This window comes from Sciurus vulgaris (assembly GCF_902686455.1).
Source record: "Sciurus vulgaris genome assembly, chromosome: X".
NCBI lineage: Eukaryota > Metazoa > Chordata > Mammalia > Rodentia > Sciuridae > Sciurus > Sciurus vulgaris.
Window position 1 is genome coordinate 38,889,421 of NC_136471.1, and position 24,913 is coordinate 38,914,333.

At 38.2% G+C, this 24,913-nt stretch overlaps 1 protein-coding gene across 2 annotated transcripts in view; it reads left to right on the forward strand.

Moving 5' to 3' along the window:
• The window catches only part of LHFPL1 (LHFPL tetraspan subfamily member 1), a 102,122-nt gene that overhangs the window by 60,694 nt on the left and 16,515 nt on the right, over positions 1–24,913 (forward strand). For both annotated transcript variants that reach the window (XM_079124871.1, XM_079124872.1), the window contains one exon: positions 9,084–9,182. In XM_079124871.1, the coding sequence (XP_078980997.1) occupies positions 9,084–9,182 (99 nt within the window). The remainder of the gene's footprint in view (positions 1–9,083; positions 9,183–24,913) is intronic.

Sequence of the window (24,913 nt, forward strand, 5' to 3'; positions counted from 1 at the left end):
CTTTCATTTCCTTAAAAAATATGGTATCATACCAGATGCTAACATAGGTACCACAAATGAGTCTTAGGTTCACCTTTCACTTATATTCTTGGGTATGCTATAGTTAATTGAGTACTTCTATGGAAATGTTATTTTAGCAATTGACCCTTGACTGACAGGAGAGATGGAGTCCTTCCCATTTATAACTATAGCCCTAGGGCACAGTTCAGTGCCTGGCACAGAGCAGGTGTTTGGTAACTGTAGAAAGAATGAATACACACCTAAAACAATATCTGCAGTATGTTGGGATATGTAGGACATGTGAGATCTGGGTTAGTTCACACCCTTTCTTTTCTTCAGTTTTCTAGGTAGAGCTATTAGCCCCCTGAGCTCTCTTGTCTTCTGACAGGAGAGTGACAGCTTGTCCTGCTGGCCTTTTTAAGAGTTTTAAGCAGAGAGGAAGGAGTGTCTAAGGGCAGGAATCAGAAGACAAGTAACAACAGCCTCCATCAAACACCAAGCATTAATAGCTTGCTTTCTCTTGGAGGCTTGACTGAGACTTTTATGGAAGAACCCTCATAGTCCTCCATACAATGCATTTTAGTTGATCCCACCTCCTAGGTCTAGAAACTCAAAGGGAATTATTGAAGCAGGATATGGGAAGGGATGGGGATTTGGACATTCCTAGATTGAGTGGGACAGATGCTTGATTGAAGGGCAAGTGTCATACAGAAGTCAAAACATGAATTCCATTTTAATCTCAAATGATTCTGCCATTCTGTATTCCCCAAGATCCTTGCACACAGGAACATGGTCATGGTATTCACTTTTTGATGAGTGTCTTTAACATTCAAGATTAAAGCATCTCTTGATAGTAATCCTACAAAGGGTCAAGAACAAGGCTATGGTACCAGGTTTATCCCAGGCAGGAGAATGATATAGGGGCAGATTGCTAGACATCTGCAACTATCCCATCTGTAACACTGGCCAAGTAACAACCATCCTGTCTCCTTTATAGAGACTGGTGGCTGTCAAGGTTATATCAGATGTGAAGGAATGGTGAAGACTGCTTGGATGTACCATATTTTCTAGGATTCCCTTGGCACATGACCATTACCTATTGCTCTTCACAGATTTTGGATCTGATTCTCAGAGATGGGTTTTGACAGTGGCAGGAAGTCAAACCTGGGCAGCATTTGGAGCTCCATGGATAAAAGACACAAGAGAAAGAGCTCTGAGGGTTAAGTTTATGCTTGTTGTTCAGATGAGGGGAATTGATTTTGTTTTTCTGGGCCTGGCTGCTTCTCGGCAGCTAGTGCATTAACCGAAATACAACAGGGGAGGAGTCAATTTGTTTCAGGTCTGGATTATCTTTGCCAGACCCCAAACCACTGAAGAACTGGAGTATCCATTAAGAATTACCTCCTCCCCCTGCCTGACTCTTGTTCCCAGGTCTGGCGGCTGCCCACAGAGATGAGTGGTGGGAAGTGGGAGAGACAGGAAGAAATAAAGAGCTGCTGGCCTGAGTCTTACTCAGCAAGGTGACCTGATGGGGCCCTTGGGTCCCATTTGCTCCACCTGCAGCTGATCCAGCTGAACAAGCCTAGGGTCCAGAGAGCCTTCCACTGGGACCTTTGTGCCCTGCTCTGACCGGTGAAGGAAACATCTGGCCAGGAGATTATTTCAACATTGGGGATGCTGAGCTTTCCAACCAGCTGGCTTCCCTGGTCCCTGAGAACATGGTCATTATTCACATTCCCCTGTGTATATATGCAGGATGCTTGTGAATTATCATCTATCTTCAGTGAGAGTTAAACCAAGAAGGAATAGGTGAGAAGTAAATATAAGGAACTTCTTGGCAGGAAAAAAGTGTAAGATCTTGGATTGGGTTACTCAAGGGAGGCCAAGAATCTTTCTAGAGCAGAGAATGTATTGAAATCATCTGGAGTGCTTAAAAGAATGCAAACTCCCCAATTTCCATTCTGATATACACAGCAAGAGGTGGAAGGCTGCATGTTTGGGAAAATGTCCCCAGTGAGTCTGATGTATGTGCTGTGTTTCCTCTCCCCAACCCAAAGGCAGATAACTACCCTGGATATTTTTGGTTTGTTAAGGGGACAGAATGTAACATGCCCAGACAGACCTTGGAATGCTGTTCTCTATGTGAGATCCTCATGCTACATGCTACAGGCTGAAAGAAAGTTGCAACTGGAAGCAGATCACTGAAAACTTGATTTTCAAAAAGTTACCATCTTTCTAAAAACTATGATCTTTCAACATATATAAAATTGTATAATGATAAAATCAGGGTAATTAGCATGTATATAACCTCAAACATCATGTCTTTGTGAAGAGAGCATTCAAAATCTGCTCTTCTAGCTATTTTGAAATATACAATGGTCATAGTTATTATAGTCATTGTTAACTATATTCACCCTACTGTGCAACAGAATGCCAGACCTTATTCCTCTAATCTAATCATAACTTTGCACCCATTTATTATGTGTCAATTTTAAAACATTATTCTTGTCAGGCATGGTGGCCTGTAATCCCAGTGGCTCAGGAGGCTGAGGCAGGAGGATCACAGGTTTGAAGCCAGCCTCAGCAACTTAACAAGGGCCTAAGTAATTCAGCAGGACTGTCTCTAAATAAAATGAGCTGGGGATGTGGCCCAGCGGTTAAGGCTCCTGTGTTCAATCCCTGGTACAAAAAAAAAAAAAAAAAAAAAAAAAAAAAAATCCTCTCTGGAAACCATGTGGTTCCTGGAAGTCTTTCCAAAATTTCACCAGATAGTATATCACTTATCTTTACTATGTTGAGCAAGTGGCTTTCTGTTTTTGAAATGTCATTCGAGGAAGTTAACCTACTAGCAAAGACTCACATAGCAAACTGGAGCAGAGCAGAAAATATTGTCCAGAGCTTCTGACTCCCAGTCTTGGGCTTTATATACTGGTGCTCTTGATTTTTCTTCTTTCCTTTCAGAAAGAACTGCTATCTCAGTGTTTTTTGGAGTGGTTCTTGAACCACTTGTGTAAGAATTACCTGTAGTGTCAGTGCAGATTCCTTAGTGTTTTGGCATAGGCTAGGGGCCTGCTAATATACATTTTACACAGCCTCTCAGACTGATTTGATTTTGAAAATATATTATGAAATATTCAGGTGTATACACTGCTCAGCTTAAAAAATAGAATATTGCCAATAGAGTTGAAGGTGTTTTCATATCCTCATCACATTCCCTGGTCCCCACAGCAAAGGTTACTGTCTCATATATCTGATTTATCATTTCCCAGCATGATTTCAGTACACACTAAAATTTAAGAAACCCTGTTCAATTTTGTTCATGGTGTTGCTTCTTTCTGGAATTCCTTTTCTTTCATCTCTGCCTATAAATATTTACCCATCTCTCAAAGGCCAGGTTCCATGCAGCCACTCTGTGAAGCCTCCATTGATCTACTTTTGACATCTCTAGTAGATGTGATCTCTCCTATAACTCTGAGAGGGAATATGGGATCAAATGAATGGGAGAGGTGGGTGGAGGAGTTCCCTGGGAAGGGAAAGCTGAGATACAGTCAGAGGGCAGGCTGTAAATTTTCCAGAGTTATATTTATGCTAAAGTTGCTGTAAGTACTATAAACTGAGCAAATTAATAACAAATTAACCCATACTATGCTTCTGCTCAGAGTAGTAAATTCAAACTACCTAATGACAGTATTTGGAAAGGAGAATTGGCAGCCAGGCATATACAGGGAACATGGAGATAGGGAAGGAGAGTGTAACAAAATGGCTGCTCACTCAACAGTTGTACTTGTGAATGGGGAGCAGGACAAAAGGGGTTGTTAACACTCAGCAAGGAAACTAGTGCTGTCCAGAGATAGAGATCTGGAACCTAATTGAGAATGTGCAGTTGGGACAGAGTTATATTGCTATTAGGATATGAGAAAATACTTGTTCTGGGAGAAGGGTGAAGGTTGAGGGCAACTGGGATGTCTGGAGAGAAGGTTCTCAATTCTGAGATTTTACACCTGAGTATTTGTATTGGTATTAAAGTTGCTGCAAGGGCTGAAGCTAAGTAAGTGTCCAACTCCTCAAGTCTCTGCTTGGTCAGTGCAGGGTGTTCAAACTATAGCCACCACATTTGAGAAGGACATCTGGTACATTTTGTGATAGGTGATTCTTACAGAGGAGAGTAGGTGAGGAAGGGAAACAAGATGGCAGCCCATTTATATCTTCCCCTGTATGGTAGGAAAAGAAGGTTAGTAGCACACTCTATAGGGCTTTCTTACCTTTCTGAGAAGCAGATGAGAACAGAAAAATGCCTAGCTGATAAATGCACTTAGGACAGACTTCTCCAAGTGTTATTGTTGGAGGGGCAATACATCGGGAGTGAGCAATGACATGTAAGAGAAGAGTGAGCCAGAACTGTAGCTCATGTGTGGCAGGACTGGATTTAAACTGGTGTTCTCTGCCACCAGAATTCCTGCTCTTAACATTTTTAGTGCTGCTTTTCTCAGGTGTTGTTGCCAGGACCAGATGCATCAATATCACAGAGTACTTTTAAAATACCTATTACTGGGCTCAGTTACTAAATTAAATTTAAAGTCCAAGTATGCTCCTACTCTTCCAGAAGGTGGCAGGACCTGGCTCTGGCAAATGACTTCCCTGTTGATACTCATAGCACATCTTTGCAACCCCAAACTGATGAGAAGGACTGTTGGGGACAAACATAGTTGAGGATGAATTACTCTGTGACTTCATTTTTATTTTTAATATGTCCCCCAAGGCATCTCTTTCCAGCTATGATCAAATGTAATGGACTCAGCTGTCAGTTACAAGTCAAATATCTTCATGAAGTATGTTTATAACCTAATGTGGTCACTTGTCTAAAACACAGGATGAAGGGTGGGGGTGGCGTGAGGGCAGATTGGGCAGAGTGGGGAGCTATATGCACTGGGGCAGGATGCATTCCTGATAGATTCCTGGTCTCTGACTAGGTACCTCTGCAAAATTGCAGGCAAACAACTTCAATGGGACATCTTTTGAATCGAGCCCTGTTCAGCTTTTGGCTTTTTATCTGTTATGAAGACAGAGAAGTGAAGAACAAATTACCACAGGGAATATACACAGAAACTGGGAGAAGAGCCTCAGGGAGAAGAAGCTGTTAAATAATAATAAATCTTCGTTGAGTACTTTCTATATAGAAGTCACTTTATGTGCATTAATCTCGTTGATTATTGGAACAGCTGTGTAAGATACAGTACTAATATTGTTTCCATTAAAAATGAGGTAACTAAGGCACAGAGATCAAGTATGTTCTCTGAAATCACACATCCCTTAGGTGGCAGTGCAAGAATTTGAACTTAGGTCTAAGCCAACTCCAGAACCTATTGTCTTAAACTATCATGTTTTGCTGTTTTTTCTGATCCAAAGTCTGCAAGATGCCTAGTGTTTGTTAAAGATATTCTTTCCAAAAGGTATTCATTCCTGAACAATCATCTGTAGAAAAACAGAGCCTTTAATGGTTGATAATATCTCTGATCAGTGAGAAAAAGTGTTGCCAGTAACTGACTATATGATCTTGGGTAAATCACATTCCCTCTCAGGGCCTCAATATCTACCTCTGTAGATCTGTAACAGAGAGGGATTAGAGTAGGTCATTACAAAGGTCCTTTCTAAGCTTCTATGACTATAGAAGGAGGTTGGATAGGTATCTAGGATGATCTCCTAGATACTGTGGATGTCTCTTCAGATGTCTTGCTCCTTGGTGAATGTAGATTAAGGAAGTAGACTACTCTGAAACAAATACATTTATTGAGCACTTATTATGTAACATGTGCCAAGGATATAGAATTGAAGATAAATATAGCTCTTGCCTTGCAGGGATACATACTCTAATGAGGAAAACAGTTGACAAACCACTGTGAATATACATTACAGGATATTTTAGTCAGTAGAGTAAGCACAGGGTGCTATGGGAACCAAGAGTAGGAGAAAATATCAGCCAGGGATTTGGGGCTGATGAGTGAGGGCTTCAGGGAGCGGGTAATTTTGACCTGGTCTCTGCATGGTAAGGTCTGAGGAGCAAAAGGAATGAAGAGGGAGGAAGTTTTCTCACTGCTGTGCCAAAAAAGGCACTTGGCCAACACTAGTTCCTGCTTGAGAGGTCAGAGTTCTTACCAGTCCCAGGGATCTGAAAGTGCAGGTTGGATAGTAGAGCTGACGTTCTTCTGTAAATGTGTGTTCTTTCTCCCTTGTCTCTGTGGGAAAGCTCAGTCTTTATTTACTCTTCCCACAAAGGGTAGACACTGTAGCAGGAAAACACTTAGTTTTCCTTTCCAGTTTTGTCTTAACCCATTGTGCATACTCTGGACCACCTCCTCATAGCATAGGATTTTAGTTTATCTGTGGTGAAAAACAGGGGTATTGTTTTACTGCTGCTGGACAAACTCCAAAGCCTAGAAAGGTCTTTGAGCCACCAGTTTCATTTCCTGTAAGGCTATGAGACAGATAAGAAAGCTTTCTAATTTTAAGCTTTCCACTGAAGGGAGTTTTGAACCTTCATTGGTCATTCTTTGCAGTTCTAAAACCTTTCTCACTGTCATTTAGCTCTCCCCATTTCCCTATTTAAGCCCTCCTCGATATTCTTAAGGTCCTCCTCTTCTCCCATGGCCTCAGTAAGTAGTGGGAAAACTGGTTGCCATGTGGCACACAAGCTTGGAGATTACTTTGAGAACTTCTTCTAAAGAACACATCCTAAGGCAAAGAGGGTTTTTGAGCTTCTTAGTGTGCATATGGAATCTTTCTCAGTGAAGAAAGAGGTGCAAGTGAAGCCAACAGTCCATGGAACAGCCTGCCTTTCACTGTGTCACTGATCACCAGAGCTCTGGAACCTGTAACTATGCCATTCAGGTACCATCCACCAAGCACCTGACCTGTGGCAATTCTGCATCCACATTCATGGCAGGTGTCCCTTTCGTGTCCTTTGGTATGGCACCCAAATATGTTGGTCTTACAACTAGATCCTCTTGGTTGTAAATAGCAGAGACTCACTTGCTTTGCCTCAATGAAAAGGGAGTTTATTATAACATAAGGAAATCAACTTTGGAAACCCATCAAGAAGAATTAGCTTTTCTTTTCTCTGTCTCTTTCATGAACAATAAGGAATTTTTCCCATGGTGTGTTTTGTTCATGTCACTTTTCTATTTTAATCTCTCCCTCTACCCATCAGTTTGCTCAGCTGACCCAGAGTTGATGTTTACTCATAACTTTGAAACTGGTTTTGGCTTAAGTGATTCTACCTCTTGGTGTTTCTTTTTCCACTATCTGTTCATTAACTCATGGTCCCTATGTTTCTTGATTAAAATTTTCCAAAATAAAATCTAGTCCAGCTCATCTCTTCATGCCAGACTACAGTGTCATACTTATTGACCACCCAATGAATTTGGTTGCATTTTTTCATCAGGTGCCCATTCTTTACTAAATTTTCTGTGGCTAAAGGCAGAATATAGTCATAAGTTCTCAAATGTGAAAGTGTAGGCAGTAAGAAAGAGCTGTGGATAAGGCAGTTGCCAAGCAGACCCAGATTTGTGTCTCTGGTTAGAAGAATAAGATTTCCACTAAGATCCCACAGAATCTCTGTAGTTCCTAAATGACCTAAACCAAAGGGGAGTAAAGGTAAGGGGCATGATGGAAGGTATTAGAAGCCAGAGAAGAGAGGGATGCTTGGCTTGAAGCTGAAATTATTTTTTTGAAGAAGAGGGAATATGGTGCCCTGATCAACAGAAGAAATCTATTCAGTGTGTATGCTCTTCATAGATCTCAGTTCAACTGCTAATTACATATTACAAAACTCATGACCCACTTTCAGCTAGTAGGGTCATAACTGGCACTTAGAAAAAGTTTAATTTTAGGAAATAGTAGTGGCCTCTACATTGTTCTTTCTTTAAATCAGACCAAGTTAGAACAGGTTGGAGAAGACTTGTTAATTATTTATCAATAGTATCGACTCTAAAATATGTATTGACCTGTCTCAATTTCTAATCCTACCCTCCCTTTAGGAGTTGTCTTCTGAAATATCTACTGCACTCTGCCACCAATGATATGGCCAAGAAATCCTGCTGAGTTGGCAGTATCATGGGAATTTTGAGTAAAGCGGGAAGGGGAAGCTCTGAGTGGAGGAGGCAGAATTTAAACTGAGATCATTCAGGGGAATGGAGGGGTAACAGAAGACCTGTTGTAGGTGTTGGCGAGGATGTGGGGAGAAAGGTACACTCATACATTGCTGGTGGGGCTGCAAATTAGTGCAGCCTCTCTGGAAAGCAGTGTGGAGATTCCTTAGAAAACTTGGAATGGAACCACCATTTGACCCAGCTATTCCACTCCTTGGCCTATACCCAAAGGACTTAAAATCAGCATACTACGGAGATACAGCCACATCAATGTTCATAGCTGCTCAATTCACTATAGCCAGATTGTGGAACCAACCCAGATGTCCTTCAATTGATGAATGGATAAAGAAACTGTGGTATATATATATATATATATATATATATATATATATATATCACAGTTTATATATATATATACACAATGGAATATATATATACACAATATATATATACATACATATATATATATATATATATATACACACACACACACAATGGAATATTACTCAGCCAAAAAGAATGATAAAATTATGGCATTTGCAGGCAAATGGATGAAATTGGAGAATATCATGCTAAGTGAGATAAGCCAATCTCAAAAAGCCAAAGGACGAATGATATCGCTAATAAGTGGATGATGACACATAATGGGGGGGTGGGAGGGGTTAGTGTTAGGGTTAGAGTTAGGGTTAGGGAGGGGGGCAAGAATGGAGGAAGGAAGGACTGTATAGAGGGAAAAGAGGGGTGGGAGGGGTAGGGGGAGGGAAAAAATAACAGAACGAATCAAACAACATTACCCTATGTAAATTTATGATTACACAAATGGTATGCCTTTACTCAATGTACAAACAGAAACAACATGTATCCCATTTGTTTACAATAAAAAAAAAAAGAAGACCTGTTGTATTTTTTTTGTACCTGTGTGTATGCTTTTCTTTCCAGGACTCCTGATAAGCTCAGGCTGTGCGTTATATCCCTTAGGATGGAATAGCCCGGAGATAATGCAAACATGTGGGAATGTCTCCAATCAATTTCAGTTAGGTAAGGTGGCCTGGGCAGAATGACAGTGATGATTCATGGGAAATCTGTTTTTCCAAAGTGCTTTACCTCTTAGAGAGACCTCTGCTTGGTAGCTGAGGTCTCACACTGTTAGCTTATAGAAGGTGGTGGCTTGCCCAGACTTATCTGGCTTTGCTAGCTCGCAAGAAAAGACCATAAATTCCACTTCTTTAAGTATTTTCTACACTGCTTATGAACTTTTGCTCAGAATTCTTTGATCAGCTTTGGATAACTCTATCTAAATTGCGATTTTGATTTGCTTTTCCCTGATTACTGATAATGTTGAGCATCTTTTCATGTATTTATGTCTATATCTTCTTCAGATAAATGTCTAGTCAAATTCTTTGCCTATTTTTAACTGGGTTATTTTTCTCTTTGTGTTGTGTTGTTAAGTTTTTATTGTGTTCTGGAAATCAGACCCTTTTCTAGATATATGACTTGCAATACTTTCTTCCATTCTGTGGTTCTTTTCACTTTCTTGATGACATCATTTGAAGTACAAAAGTATTTAATCTTGGTATCATTAAATTTATTTTTTCTTTTGTTGTTTGTGATCTTGTTGTCATAGTTAAGAATACATTGCTAAATGAAAGTCATGAAAAATTTACCCTATATTCTTGTAAGAGTTTTATAGTTTTTGGTCTTATAATTTGAGTCTTTGTTCCATTTTGAGTTAGTTTTTGTATATGGTGTAAAAGGAAGATCATATTCATTGTTTTGAATGTGGATAGCTAGTTGTTATAGCACCATTTATTAAAGTCTATTATTTACCCCCATTGAATAGTCTTGGTATCCTTGTTGAAAATCAATTGATCATAAATATAGCAGTTTATTATCTTACTCTTAGTTCTGTTCCAATGATGTCTAGCAATATGCGTATGCCAGTACCACACTGTCTTAATTACCATAGTTTTGTAAGTGCTGAAATTGGTAAGTTTGAGTGATTCTTCTTTTTCAAAACTCTTTTGGTATTTTGGGTCCTTTGTACTTGCATATGAATTTTTGGTTAATATTGTCAATTTCTACATAAAATACTGCTGATATTTTGATAGTGTTCAATCTGTACATTAGTTTGAAGAGTATTGCTATTTTAGTGATTTGAGTTTTCCAATCCATGAACATGAGATAACTTTCCATTTATTCAGACCATGTTTAATTCCTTTCAATGATATCTTGTAGTTTTCAGTAAACACATTTCCATGTCTTTGGTTAAATCTATTCCTAAACATCTTATTGGTTTTTAAAATTTTATTTTTAATGACAAATAATTATTATATATTTATGGAGTACCATGTGATGTTGTTAATCATGTGTACATCATAAAATGATTAGAGCAAGCTAATTAACAGAATTATTTCCTTAATTTTATTTCCAGATTGCTTATTTTTAGTGAATAGGAATTCTAATTGTTTACCTTGCCAAACTCCTCTATTAATCCTAATGATCTTTTAGTGTGTACCTTAGGATTTTAAAATAGAAGTTCATGTTATCTGAGAATAGAGAAAGTTTAACTTCTTCCTCTCCAGTCTGGATGCCTTTTGTTTCTTTTCTTTGCCTGATTGCCCTAGCAAGAATCCCTAGGACAATGCTGAATAGTACTCATGAAAGTATAAATCTTTGTCTTAACCCTGGTCTTAGGGGTAAAATTATTAACTACCCTTAAGTATTGATACGTTCAATCAAGTTTATCACAAAATTGTTATTTTTTTCCTTCTTTTTTATTTATTTGTTTGTTTGGGTTTTGGTTGTTGTTTGTGCAGTGCTGGGAATCAAATCCAAGACTTAATGCATGCTATGCAAGTGTTCTACCCCTGGGTTACATCACAGCCCTCTCTTTCTTCTTTCATGTGATTTTTTAGTGTCATTTCTCTCTCCATTACATTCTCTTTCATTAGTTGTATTCTGTACAATATGAGCTCCCCTCTCCTTAAGGCACTGGATACCTTGCTGTTCTGTGAATCCCTAGAACTTAAAGGACTCAAGTAGGATTTAGTCTTTGTTGGACTATCTTTGAATTCTTTGAATCTCTAAAGTGTCTTTCATCCCTCCAATATCTGCACTTTCTGACTATAGTCTCTGTTCCATACCCCTATACTAGAACCTTTCTGATAAATGCTGAAAGTAGTAAAAACCTGTGCCATCCTTGATCCTTTCCTGGTCAGCTGCTAAAACATACATGACAATATCAATTATAACAGTTGTTCTTTTGCAAAGTGGAGATGCCAGAAGAAACAGCAAAACAAGGGATAGAATTAAAGAAAATTTTATGATGCATTAGTAATTTCATACTTAGAAATAACCAAGCTTAAAATGCCAATGGTAGAAATATGGTATTTCTCCTCAGACATTTCTCTAATACTCTGGGTATTCTGTCAGTGCATAAGCATCCTTGAAACACCATAGGTGTTATGTAGTTAGATGACTGAGATAGGAGAAAATTATCCTGAGTGTGTTCCTTTTCCCTTACAAGGCAGCATACTGAACTGAAAGATCATAGACTTTAGAGTCAAGGACTTTAATTGGCATCCAGGCTATGCTACTTAAGCTGTTTTATGAGATAAAGTTGCTTTTTTGTGTCTCAGTTTTCTTCTTTGCAAAATGTGATCAATAATAATATTGGTTTCAGCATCATTGTTAGAATGGAATAATAAATGGTATATTAACTACCTAAGGCAGTACAATGTTTGGCTCAAAGAAACTGGCAACCTTTTTAAAAAGACAGAGTAATGTGCTAGAAAATAGATTCTCACTTGATAGCATTTACTTTGACTACTGTAGACTCCACACACTATTATGTGCTCCTTATTTTGGAAAGAGAGATGCACTAAGCCAAAAACACATGGTTCCTTCCACAGGAACAAAGCTCTTTACCTGATTTTCTTGAAAGAGATGATTAGCTAAGGAGAATAGATATAGGCATTATCAATCATGAGAGGAATTAAAATAGATTTTTCACCTTGACATTCTGTGTTATGGTTTGGATATACAGGTGTACCCCCAAAAGCTCCTGTGTTGATGTAGGAACATTCAGAGGAGGAGAGAATGGATTGCAAGAGCTATAACTTCATCAGTCCATCTCAGTTTGAATGAACTGACAGGGTGGTAGCTGTAGATTGGTAGGGTGTAGCTGCAGGAGGTGGGCCACTGGGGGTGTGCCCTGGCAGGATGGATCTCCCTCATGGCCTCTTCTATCCTCTCCCTCTCTCTACTTCCTGGCTGCCATGAAGGAAGCAGCTTCCCTCCACCACACCCTTCACCCATGATGTTCTGCCTCACCTTAGGTCCAGAGAAATGAAGTTGGCCATCTGTGGACAGAGACCTCTGAAACCTTGAGTCAAAATAAACTTTACCTCCTCCAAGTTATTCTTATCAGGTATTTTGGTCACGTTGATACAAAAGCTCACTAAAACACTCTTATAGACTTCCAATAGCCTCCAGTTTGAAGGGGTCATATTCATGTTGTCAACTACTCTTTCTTATGTTTCTATTCCAGTTATAATGAACCATTTATGTTAGTCAACTTTCCATTGTTGTGACTAATACCTCAGAAAAATAACTTGGAAGAGGAACCATTTATTTTGGGCTCATGGTTTCAGAGGTTTTAGTCCATGGTCAGCTGGTTCCAATGTTTTTGGCTTGAGGTAAGGCAGAAAAATCATGGTAGAAGGTCCTTGTGGAGGAAAACTACTCAGCTTAGAGCAGTTGGAAAGAAGCGGGGAGGAACCAGGAAGAGGATAAACCCTTCCAGGGCAGGACCCTGGTGACCTACTTTCTTCAACTCAGCTCTACTGCTTATAGTTTCCACCACATCTGAGTGGTCCATTCAAATTATTAACATATCAAATTGTTTGATCTATTGATGAGGTCACAACCCTCATGATTTATTTCCTAAAAGCCTCACCTCTGGACATTGGTACATTGGAGACCAGTCCTTTAAGTACATGAGCCTTTGAGGAACATCCCAGATCCAAACTATAACACCACCCATGCTATGTGTTTAAGTTCTAACTTGAATTATTAAAGATACAATTTCTATTAAGGCACTAATCTTGATGCCTCATTGGATTAAAACTAGCTACAAAATCTTTGACTCTCTTCTCACAGAGAGACCAAATCTTTGTCTGGTCCCTGTCCCCCAGATCTGGGCTGGCCTTTAACAACTTTAATTTAATCTAAGTAAATCTAATTAGAATTCATGTTGAGAATCTCTTCTCTGAAATTCTTGGAAACAGAAGTGTTTTGATTTTTTCTTGATTTTGGAATGTTTGCATGTATATAATGAGATATCTTCAGGTTGTAACTCAAGTCTAAAAATGAAATTCATTTATGTTCTATATACACATTATATATTTAAACTGAAAGTATTTTTTATAATATTTTCATTGTACTTATATTTTGACTAACTTGTCACATGAGGTTAGGGGTAGAATTTTCCACTGGTGTGTCATGTCAGTGTTCAAATCATTTGATTTGGGAGCATGTTGGATTTCAGATTTTTGGATTAGGGATGCTCAAACTATATTAGACATAATATTCTAATTAACTTCTTTAGAGAAGCTAAGTAGAGTATGGCAAATGTGACATCAAGCTTGTTCTGGGCCTACCTTCTACAGAACTTGCTCTTTCCATCTTAGTTTCTTGGAGCTCTGAGCCATCATACAATATGTCTGACTATTCTGTTAGAGAGACCTCATGGAAAATTCTGCAGATATCTGAGGATAGAGGAGGTTCAGTTGAGTTCACCTTTATAGCCATTCCTGCCAAGGCAACAGACATGTGCATGAAGATGTCCTGGATCCTCCATACCAGTCATCTGAATATCTCTGAATGAGCCCAGTTAATGCCTTAAACTATATGAATTGCCCAGCTGAGCCCTGGTAAAATTTTGGTCCACAGAATTATCAGACATAATAAAATAGTTGTTTTTTTAATGTAGCCCTTGATGCTTATTTTATTTTATTTTATTGTAAACAAATGGGATACATGTTGTTTCTCTGTACATGGAGTAAAGGCATACCATTTGTGTAATCATAAATTTACGTAGGGTAATGTTGTTTGATTCATTCTGTTATTTTTTCCCTCCCCCCAATCCTCCCACCCCTCTTTTCCCTCTATACAGTCCTTCCTTCCTCCATTCTTGCCTCCCTCCCACCCCCCATTATGTGTCATCATCCGCTTATCAGTGAGATCATTTGTCCTTTGGTTTTTGGAGATTGGCTTATCTCATTTAGCATGATATTCTCCAATTTCATCCATTTACCTGCAAATGCCATAATTTTATCATTCTTTATGGCTGAGTAATATTCCATTGTGTGTGTGTGTGTGTGTGTGTGTGTGTGTATATATATATATACATATATATATATATATATATATATATATATCACAGTTTCTTTATCCATTCATCAATTGAAGGGCATCTAGGTTGGTTCCATAGTCTGGCTATTGTGAATTGAGCAGCTATGAACATTGATGTGGCTGTATCTCTGTAGTATGCTGATTTTAAGTCCTTTGGGTATAGGCTGAGGAGTGGGATAGCTGGGTCAAATGGTGGTTCCATTCCAACCTTTCTGAGGAATCTCTATACTACTTTCCAGAGTGGCTGTACTAATTTCCAACCCCACCAGCAATGTATGAGTGTACCTTTTTCCTCACATCCTCGCCAACACCTATTGTTGCTTGTATTCTTGATAATCGCCATTCTAATTGGGGTGAGATGGAATCTTAGGGTGGTTTTGATTTGCGTTTCTCTTATTACTAGAGATGTTGAACGTTTTTTCATATGTTTGTTGATTGCTTGTAGATCTTCTGTGAAGTGTCTGTTCATTTCCTTAGCCCATTTGTTGATTAGATTATTTGTATTCTTGGTGTAGTGTTTTTTTAAGCTGCTCTGCTCCAGAGTAGCTTGTTATACAGCAGTGAGTAATCAGAAAAATGCCCAACTTTCTCTATATATTTAAGGCTCTTATTTTTATTTTTCTCTTTCCACATTTTAAGGCTGTTATTTTAATCAAAATAGTTCTCATATGTTACAAAACAAAACAGCATATACATCAAAGTTTAAAATGTAAATTAAGACTTTTTCTGACCTCAAACCCATTCTCCCAAAGGACTATTAAGTTTCTTTTGTATTCTCTAGAATGTTTGATAAATATGAAAATATGGATTTTGCAATGGGGATCACACTACCTATCTAAATATCTAGCGATATAGCTGTCTATACTGTTCTGCAGTTTGAAGTTTTCATTTATCCATATCTCTTGGAGAGCTATACATGGATCTTCCTCCTATATTTTAAGTATGCCATATTTTTCCATTTTAGAGATAGCATATGCTTCATGAGGACAGGGATTTTTGTTTATTACTGTCTCCTCAGTGCCTGCTTGAACAGTACCAAGGAGTAGGCACTGAATATTTGTTGAATAACTGAATCATATAAATTTTAACCACTCTTTTATTTATGCACATTTAGGCTGCTTTCAGTTTTTGGATTTGCCAAAACATATTTCAGTAAAACACCTTATGTATATGTTTTAGCGTGCTAGTATATCTGGTCAAGTTTTTAGGAGTAAAATTACTGGATTAACATTTACTTATATTTTAAATTTCCAAAGGTTACTATGAATGAAATGCCTTCTAAAGCGGTTATACCAAGTTATTCTGCAGTCACCAGTATGAGATTGCCCATTGTTCTTCAGACTTCTCAGTACTGGGGATAATCAACATTTTAATTTCTTTCACTCTGGTATCTTGTTTTAATCTACATTTCAATAATTATGAAGAGGATTAAGCATCATAGGCTTTTTATTGGTCATTTTCAAACAATATATTCAATTAAAGCAGCTTAAAAGGAACTCTAATTTACAATTACAATTCTTAAACATTTTTAGTTTTCATTAATTTATTCTGGGTCTACTTTAATTTTGAACTTGGGGACACTGAACAGAATGTTTCTGAGATTTGATTTGGCATGTATTAGAGGACCCCATGGTGCTTCTTGTTGAAAGGATAGTGTGGGTATTTGTCATTTCTTCCTCTACCTAAGGAGGAATGCAAAAGGAGGGGCCAGAAACTAGAGACCTGCTTTATTCTCTCCATTCATCTTTTTCTCTTTTCTGTACATGGTATGAAAGAGAATAAAAACATTAACAATGTTTTTGAGCATTTGCTATATTCAATGCATTGTATCACTTAACCTTTGATGACAGGAAGAGAGAAAATAAGGAACAAAGTTCTTGAAAAGGTGGTTATTCACTTGTCCTTGGGCACAAGGTTTGAACTTGGCAGAATCAGGATTTGAACACAGGTCCAGGAGTCTCCATAGCCTAGCTCTTAACCACTACTTAGATGCCATGATCCATATGCATTAATAACTTCTATCATTTGTTAATCACTTACATATAGGAATCATGTTAGTTACTTTAAAATTTTGTACAATATTTTTAAAAGGTAAAAATTAATACAATGAACATTCATGTACCTATCATTAATTGGGTAGCTACTTATGGCCACTCAACTGGTAACTTAAGAAGTAAAACCTTGGGTTGGGGTTGTGGCTCAGTGGTGGAGCACTTGCCTCACATGCATGAAGCATTGGGTTTGATTGTCAGCACCACATAAAAATAAATAAAATAAAGGTATTGTGTCCATGTACAACTAAAAAAAAATTAAAGAAAGAAAAAAAGAAATAAAACCTTACTAGTATGATTGAATCCCTTTGTATTCCTTATCCCAATTACATCTCCCTGCCTTTCCAACAGAGATAATTATTGTCTTGAATTTACAGATCTTTTTTTGGTGCATTATTATTACACATAATAGTCAGATTCATTATGCCATATTCAAACATGCACATAACATAATTTGATCAATCTCATTCCCCAGTCCTTTCTCTTTTTCCTCCTCCTTCTTCCCCCTGATTTGCTTGCTCTACTCTAATAATCTCCCTTCTATTATTATGCAGATCTTAAATGTATACACTCAATATGGTGATTGTGCTCTGAACTTTATATTCATTATCCTATGTTATTCTTGAAACAACTCTCTGAGTTTGGTTGTATCTACTTGTTTTATCCTGGGAGGAAGAATAAGAGACCCTCAGATCCCTGTATTCAAAGTAAAAATCAAATGGTGTCATTTTAAATGAGGTGGCTCCATTCTTTAACACTGCTTGGCATATTTAGCTACAAATATGTAAGTAGCATGTCTGAATAAAAGAATCTTAGTTATTATTTGGATTTGACTGGTTCCTTATCACCCTTCATCTTAAATCACAAGCTCAAAACTCCCACACCACCATATTTTTCTATCACCATCTTCTTGGTTTCGTTTGTAGCACTAATCACAATTTGCAACTCTGGTTTGCTTATTTGATTACCCATCTCCCTAAACTCCATACTGGCAGAGACCTCATCTACCTATCCTTTCTTAATATTCAAGCAATATTTATTGAGTGAATAAGTCTGGTACAACCTCCTCAGTTTAAAGACAAGAAAACTGAGGTCTGGAAAATAACTTGTTACAATCACACAGTCTTGGTTTCCTGACTCAGGCAGGTGCTCCTACTCAGGTAGAAGAGACAGGGAACACAATGGTTAACAAAATGGTGGTTGTCTCCCTAATTACAATGTTGATAAGTGCTACAAAGGAAAAAGGTGGAGTTATGTGAGAGAGAATAGTAGAGGAGCATCTAACTTCAATTGGGGAAAATTCTAAGAAGGTGAGGTTTAAGAAGAAACCTGAAGTGTGGATAGGCTTAACCAGAAGTGCAAGAAGAAGATAATTCCACACAAAGAAGCCAATATGCTTTCAAGGCCCTAAAGTAAGAAAGCAGTTTTTGTGTTGGGGAACTGTAAGACCAGTGTCACAGGAGAGGAGTGAGTGATGATCTCAGAGGCATAGGCAACAGCCAGAATTTACATGGGTTTGTGTTTTATTCTAACTACAATGGGAAGCTGTTGGATTTTAAGGACAGAGATAGAATATGACTTTTTAAAATTAAATTGATCAGAATTCTAAAATCCAAGCATCACATTTATTTCTTCTTTTTTCTTTGTTCTTTTTAGATCTATATGACAGTATGACATGTTATGCAAACATGGAGTATAAATTCCCATTCTTGTGGTAGTACATGATGTGGAGTTTCACTGGTCATGTATTCACATATGAACATAGGAAAGTGATGTCCAATTCATTCTACTGTCTTTGGGATATAATTTAAAATCTAGGAAAGTTCCTCTGTCAGGATTGTGAAGAAAGGCTATGGGAGTAGAGGCAAGAGTGGAAAGAGGAGGCCCAAAGGGAGGCTAGAGCCACTGGCTAGGGAAAGTGATGATGGAGGTACAGGTAACAGTGGAGCTGAGTAAAGTAGACTGATTCAAAATATTCTTGACCCTCCATGTCCAGATCCAAAAATTTTTCATCTGTGGGTTCAATGAACCATGGATTGAAAATATTTGGGAAATTTTTTCAACTGTCCTGACAGGTACAAACATTTTTCTTGTCACCATTCCACAAATAATACAACTCTTTACATAGCATTTACATTGTATTAGATATCATAAGTAATCTACAGATTATTTAAAATATACAGGAGGATGTGCACAAGTTATATGTAAATACTGACATTTTATATAACAGACTTGAACATCTGTGGATTTTGGTATGTGGGTAGAGGGTTACCAAAACCAATCCCCTGTGGATACCAAGGGACAACTGGGTATTGTAAAAGTGTAATCAATTAGAGAAGGTGATAAGCTTGATGTGGGTAAGAGAAGAGATGTCAAGAAATAAGATTAGAGCAGAAGCAATTGTGGCTGTGATTGGGAAGAGAAAAAAAGAAACAGTGTAGATAGGTTTTTCAGATATCTCTTGGAGGAATCCAAGTGGAGGTCAAGCAAACAGTCTGGAACTCATTGAAGAATCCCAAGGAAGTTTAGAGTCCTTAGTACATAGATGACACTTAAAAGTTATGGGAATAAATGATTGTTATAATTATAATGTCCATCAGGCTTTTTTCAAGTGTTTTGAATGTATCACCTCATTTAATATTCACAGCAACCTAGTAAAACAGATGCTGTTATTATATTCACCTTGTGATGAGGAAGATGACTTTATAGAAAAGTGAATATAAGTTTAGCTAGGGAAAATGAGTTGAGTGAGAATAGAAGAAAGGCCAGTCCAGATCATGGGAAATTCCCAACATGTAAAAATTGGGCAATAATATCAAATGCCTATATGGCACTCACTATATGTACAAGAACTCATTACATCTGAACAACAATCTACAAGGGAAGTATCGTTAGCCTCTGCCTTAGTCCCTTTTGTGTTGTGATAACAGAATGCCTGACATTGGGTAATGTATGAAATAAACAGGTTTACTTGGCTCATGATTCTGGTGGCTGAAAAGTCCAAACAGCATAGTGTCTGACTGTGTTGCAATATGATGGAGAAAGTGGAAAGGAAATTGGTTATGTTCTGTGGGGTCATGTATATAAACAGGAAGCAAGAGAGTTGGGAGGGGTCAGATTTCATGTTTTATAACAACTTGCTCTCTTGGGAACTAATCTGTTCTTGAGAGACCTGACTCTGTCCTGTGACACAACATTGATCCATTCCTGAGGGTGGAGCCCCATGACCTAATTACCTTCCACTAAGCCTCACTTATTGAGGTTCTACCACCTCAACACTGCCACACTGGGGACAAGCTTCTAACATGTGAAGCCTTTGGAGAACAAACCATTTTCAAAGCACAGCAGTCTCATTTTACAGAAAGAGAAATCAAGGTCAAGAGAGTTTAAGTAACTTGTCTAAGGTCATTCAGCTGGTGGAATGGTAGAGCTGAGGTTCTAATCCTAAATGTCAGCACCATCCCACAGAAGTCTATGCAATGTTGGAAATGTTCTGTGACTTGCTGCCCAATGTGTTGCTAAGCCACATGTTGTTGTTGAACAATAGAAATATAGTTGATGGCTGAGGGATTGAATTATTAATTTTAACTTCGTTAAATAAATGTATAATTTTCTTAATCTAATTTAATTTTGTTAATATGAATGTAATAGCCCTGGTATGACTGGTGGCTACCATATTGGACAGTATGACTTGAGAGTCTGTGCTCTTAGCTGCTCTGCTCCTCTGTAGAGGCATCCACTAGGAAGACTCAGAGGGAGTTTCTGGAGAGACATAAAAAGACAGTCAAGACTGCAAGGTCACAGAAGCTGAAAAGAAAGTATGTCAAAGAGGTTGTAGTCAATTATATTAATGCCATTGCAAGTTGCTAGATGAGGATAGAGAAGTGTCCACTGGAGTTGGCCGCACAAAGGTAACCTAGAACAACAGTTTTACAGGTTTACATATTGGAGATAATGTGAGATGAGGAAAATGAAGGCAGCATGTCTAGACAACTCTTTCAAAAAGTTTTGCTGCAGGACTGGGGGTGTAGCTCAGTGTTAGAACATTTGTTTTAACAAATGTTCCTTGGGTTTGAGTCCCAGCACCAAAAGGAAAAAAATGAAGAAAGAAACAGTTTCGCTGTGAAGGAGAGAAGAGAAACAGTGAGATGAAGAGGAGCTTTTGCTAAAATGGCATATGTTTGAATGCTAATGGCAGTGATCCTATAGTAGAGGTGAATACAAAAAATCAAGATCCTTGAGCAAGAGAAGGTACAAGGAAAAAGTAGTTTTCTTTTGTTATAAAGAAATGTAGGAAGTCCCAGTAAGGGCCTTGAATAGAGAACTCAACTGAATTTGTAGTACACATAATTCAGTTTGGTGATACTTTTAAAAAATCCTCTTACGTTCATAAACTACTAGAGAATTCCTTCATATCCAATGACTGGTGGACAGGGGACAGCTAAGTAGGCTACACTGAGAATTCAAAGGAGTGAATACTTCTAATGAGACATAACTATTTTCAAGCAAGCTCATACAACCACTGTGTTTGTTATCAATAGCACTTCTTAGGTAAGGTCTGTGTCATCGATATCAATGAACCATATTCACAAAATGTTCTCATGAATACAATCTAATGAGTTTCTCAAAAACTCATGCATGGTTGATGGTGAAATTCTGTTCTTATGAGGAGAAAACTGAGACATGGAGAGACAAAGTAATTTATGTAAGGTCACACAGCAAATTAAAGGTAGAACTGTGAAAAGAACCTCTCTCCTATTTCATTTTCCTCTTCATTGTGAGGTATATCTTAATTCATTTGAGAATTTTAAAAAAAGATACACTTTGGTTTTTTTTTCAGAAATAAATGTCTGGAATATCATAGAAAATAACCAATTTTGCATCCCATCTCCCCATCCCCATCTTCAGCCTCAGTCCCCTGTCAATCTTTTAGTATAATTGGAGTAAGATTAAATATGTTGGTGGTTAGACCTGATGGCATTCTGGAAGAGGTTTCCAGTGCAATAGAGATATACATGGGAAATTTTAAAGTGCCTGTAGATTTGACTTGTACTAATAAAGGTGTCTAAATTGTCTTGCCAAATTTGATAACAGAAGATAAAAAGAAATTTTTGTGTTCCATATATTCTAAGATAATATTCAGTCTACCTGGGACCTCTCTCTGATCTTTTGGAATGTCTGCTTCTTATGTACCCATTATATGTCTTCCTTCTTGATGGAAAGAGATCATGTGTGTTTGGGGATGGGGAAGATGAATAATTGGAAGAGGGCTGGGGAAAACAGAGCCCTGAAGACAAAAACTTAAAACTGCAAAAGGAATCCTAAACTCCTTGCCCACCAAAAGTTTGACTTCTAGAGCTCAGATTTATTCTCATGTGTCCTAGCCCTCTTTCTATCCTAGTACTTCAAGGTGCCTGACCTAAAATCACTTAACTGACTCACCTACTAAGGTCTTCAGTTAACAGTTTAGAAAATTGACACCTTTTCTTCTTTTTTTCATGTAAAGAAAAAACTAACAATCAAATATTTAAAACAACAAAAAAAAAAAATTAGGCACAAGCTTGCCATGCAACCTACAATGGGAGGAACCATCTAGATCTATCAGTGGGTTCCATTATAGCTATTGAGGCCCAAAAAGGCACGCAAGTAATCTAAGACTAACTTCCTGACCCTCAGGAACACTGCAGATGCAGGTCAATAGTAATTCCATATTTGTTGAGTGAATCACTCATTCATTAAGAAGGTAAAAGACAGCTGGGTGTGGTAGCACACACCTGTGGTTCCAGAAGCTCTGGAGACTGAGGCAGGAGGATTGCAGGTTCAAAACCACCCTCAGCAATTTAGCAAGTTTGTAAGCAACCTAGTCTTAAAAAAAAACAAAAACAAAAACAAAAACAAAAAACAAAGAAAGAAAGCCAAGCAAGGTCTCCCAGCTACAGCCCTGTCAAATAAAATGCTTTTCTCATACCTTAATTTTCTCAAGCAAATGAAAGATTAAAGCTGATTAAATCCAATGTGAAGATGATGCATTAAACTCCACCTCGTAGCCATCCTTCACCAAGCCTCTAATTGGCATCAAAAGTAGTGGAAGCCAGGGAAAAGAATCCCTGAGAGGAGGGCTGGGTATAGATTGCATTGTGGTAGGAATGGCCTTAACATAACTATATCTTTGGATCAGTGACCTGGGGCAAATTATTCAGCACTGTGAGCTTGTCACCACCTCATAGGGTTGTTGAGATGATTAAATGAGATAATGAATGAAACACAGTACAGTGTTCAGTATGTAGCAGCCAGTCAATAGTTACTGTCTGTTATCATTATTATCTTGAAACTATCATATAGTTTTCTATATGAGAATGTCCCCAGTACTTCAGTTTTCAGAAAATGGATTGATTGCGGCAAGAAGTCAGCCTAAATTGCATGAAGATAAAAACAGATTAAAAATTTAAAGACCTGCATTCAAAATTTGTGCTCTGCCACTTACTCCGTGTTTAACCTCTATGTCTCCCTTGGTGAAGATCGGTAATATTATTTTTCCTCATGGGATTATTGAGATGATTCAGTGAAGAAATAGATACATACAAAGCACAATAGGTTGCATTAAAGGTAACTTGTTATTAGTAGGTATTCAGCCAAATTCTCCAGAGCTTCTTTGAAGGGATGCCCCAGGCTCGGTTTCTCGGAGGGAAGGAGGGATCCACAGGAACCCATCCAACTCTGTTAACTCGGCAAAGGCTTGCAAGAGAGGCTACCCAAATGCCATGTGTGTGCTCCCTGTGTTTCCTCTCCCTGAGGCTCATTTCCTTTGTTGTCCCATCATTTCCTTTCATTCTTGCCAGTTCAAAGCCTTTTACAGTGACTTGGGGTTTGGCCTTTGTGGGTTCAGTTTCCAGGCATTTCCTGTTACCTTTCCTTTTTGTCAGTTTCCTTCTTTATGGACAGACTGTTTTCTTGTGTTCACCAGAGCACAGTGAGGCAAGCTTAATATACTCTCATGTCCACAGAGGGGCAGCAGAGTGTGCTGGAAACAGGCCTGGCCAGGGTTACAGGATACCTGGGTTTTAATTTCCCTAAGCTTGCTTGGGTACATCACTGTCTCCGTCATTTTTGGTTTCCCTATTTTTACAATAGAGAGCATTGGACCAGATGGATGAGTAACCAGAAGCACCAGATATCCACCCAGCTCCCTATTGTGAACTGCCTACCCTTTATGGCAAGACTTTCAATTTAATTTCCTATTTATCTCTTTTGTTCTTATAAAGCAGAAAAGTAGATTTCAGGTGCTTTTTAAACATGCATGTGTGCATATAGGCATGTGCATGCACATACACACTAGGAGATGGAGATGTTAATTTGACTGTAGTAATCATTTCACTATACAAATATCAAAACATCATGTTATACACATTAGATACACACCATAAATATGAACTGATCTGCCTAAGATAGCCCTCTTAAAGGAAAGGAGATGTTAACAATCATTCACCCAATAAGGGTCAAGGTTTGGCCAAGGGGTTTATCCAAAGCAACTCATTTCTTGGGTCAGCATCAGCTAGAACACTCTGACATCCAGTCCTGGAAAATTCATAGCTCAAGGGTTGCTTAAGATTTTGTAGCCTCCATCCAGAGGAGAAGCTGGGCTAAGCTGGAGGAGGCAGGAGGGAATCATGATTCAGGGAGCAAATTAAGTTGACTGAATATCTCTGGCAGACTCTTGTCACTCTTCTGTGGAAGGTAGGATGGTTCTGTTGGTTTGTCTGTTTGGCTACAGACATTTATTTCACTTCTTTATACCCATTTCCCCAGGACTAATGTGAAGATGATATTACCTATCTTCAGAAACTGTTTTGGCCAGGAAACGGAAAAGCATACATAAAAGGACTTTATAAAACCAGTGTTCTACCCATGTGTAAGGGTTAAGAGATTTGAAAACTAATGTGTTAGATTTTTCTCATGGATCATCTTCTCTATTCAAAATAGTGAGATGCTTAAAGTAATGAGACTCTATACCTCCCAGGGGACACGAAGCTATTTTCATTTTGAATAGAAAAAATAATGATGGTGTTATGTACATTTTTCTCTTTCCTGAAATAGTCTGCATGAGAAAAGGGTGCTGATCCCTAAAGTGCCTTACAGCTTGGTGACTCCAGAGAGAGAAACAAAGACTTTTACAAAGTCCTCAAAGGCAGGTTCTCTGCTTTACTTGGCATTATTTCCCCAGTGTCTTGCAGAAGGCCCAGTAGGCTTGCTAATTGAAATAATGAATGCACAACTGTGAGCTGGTTGTCTATACATCAGAGTGCC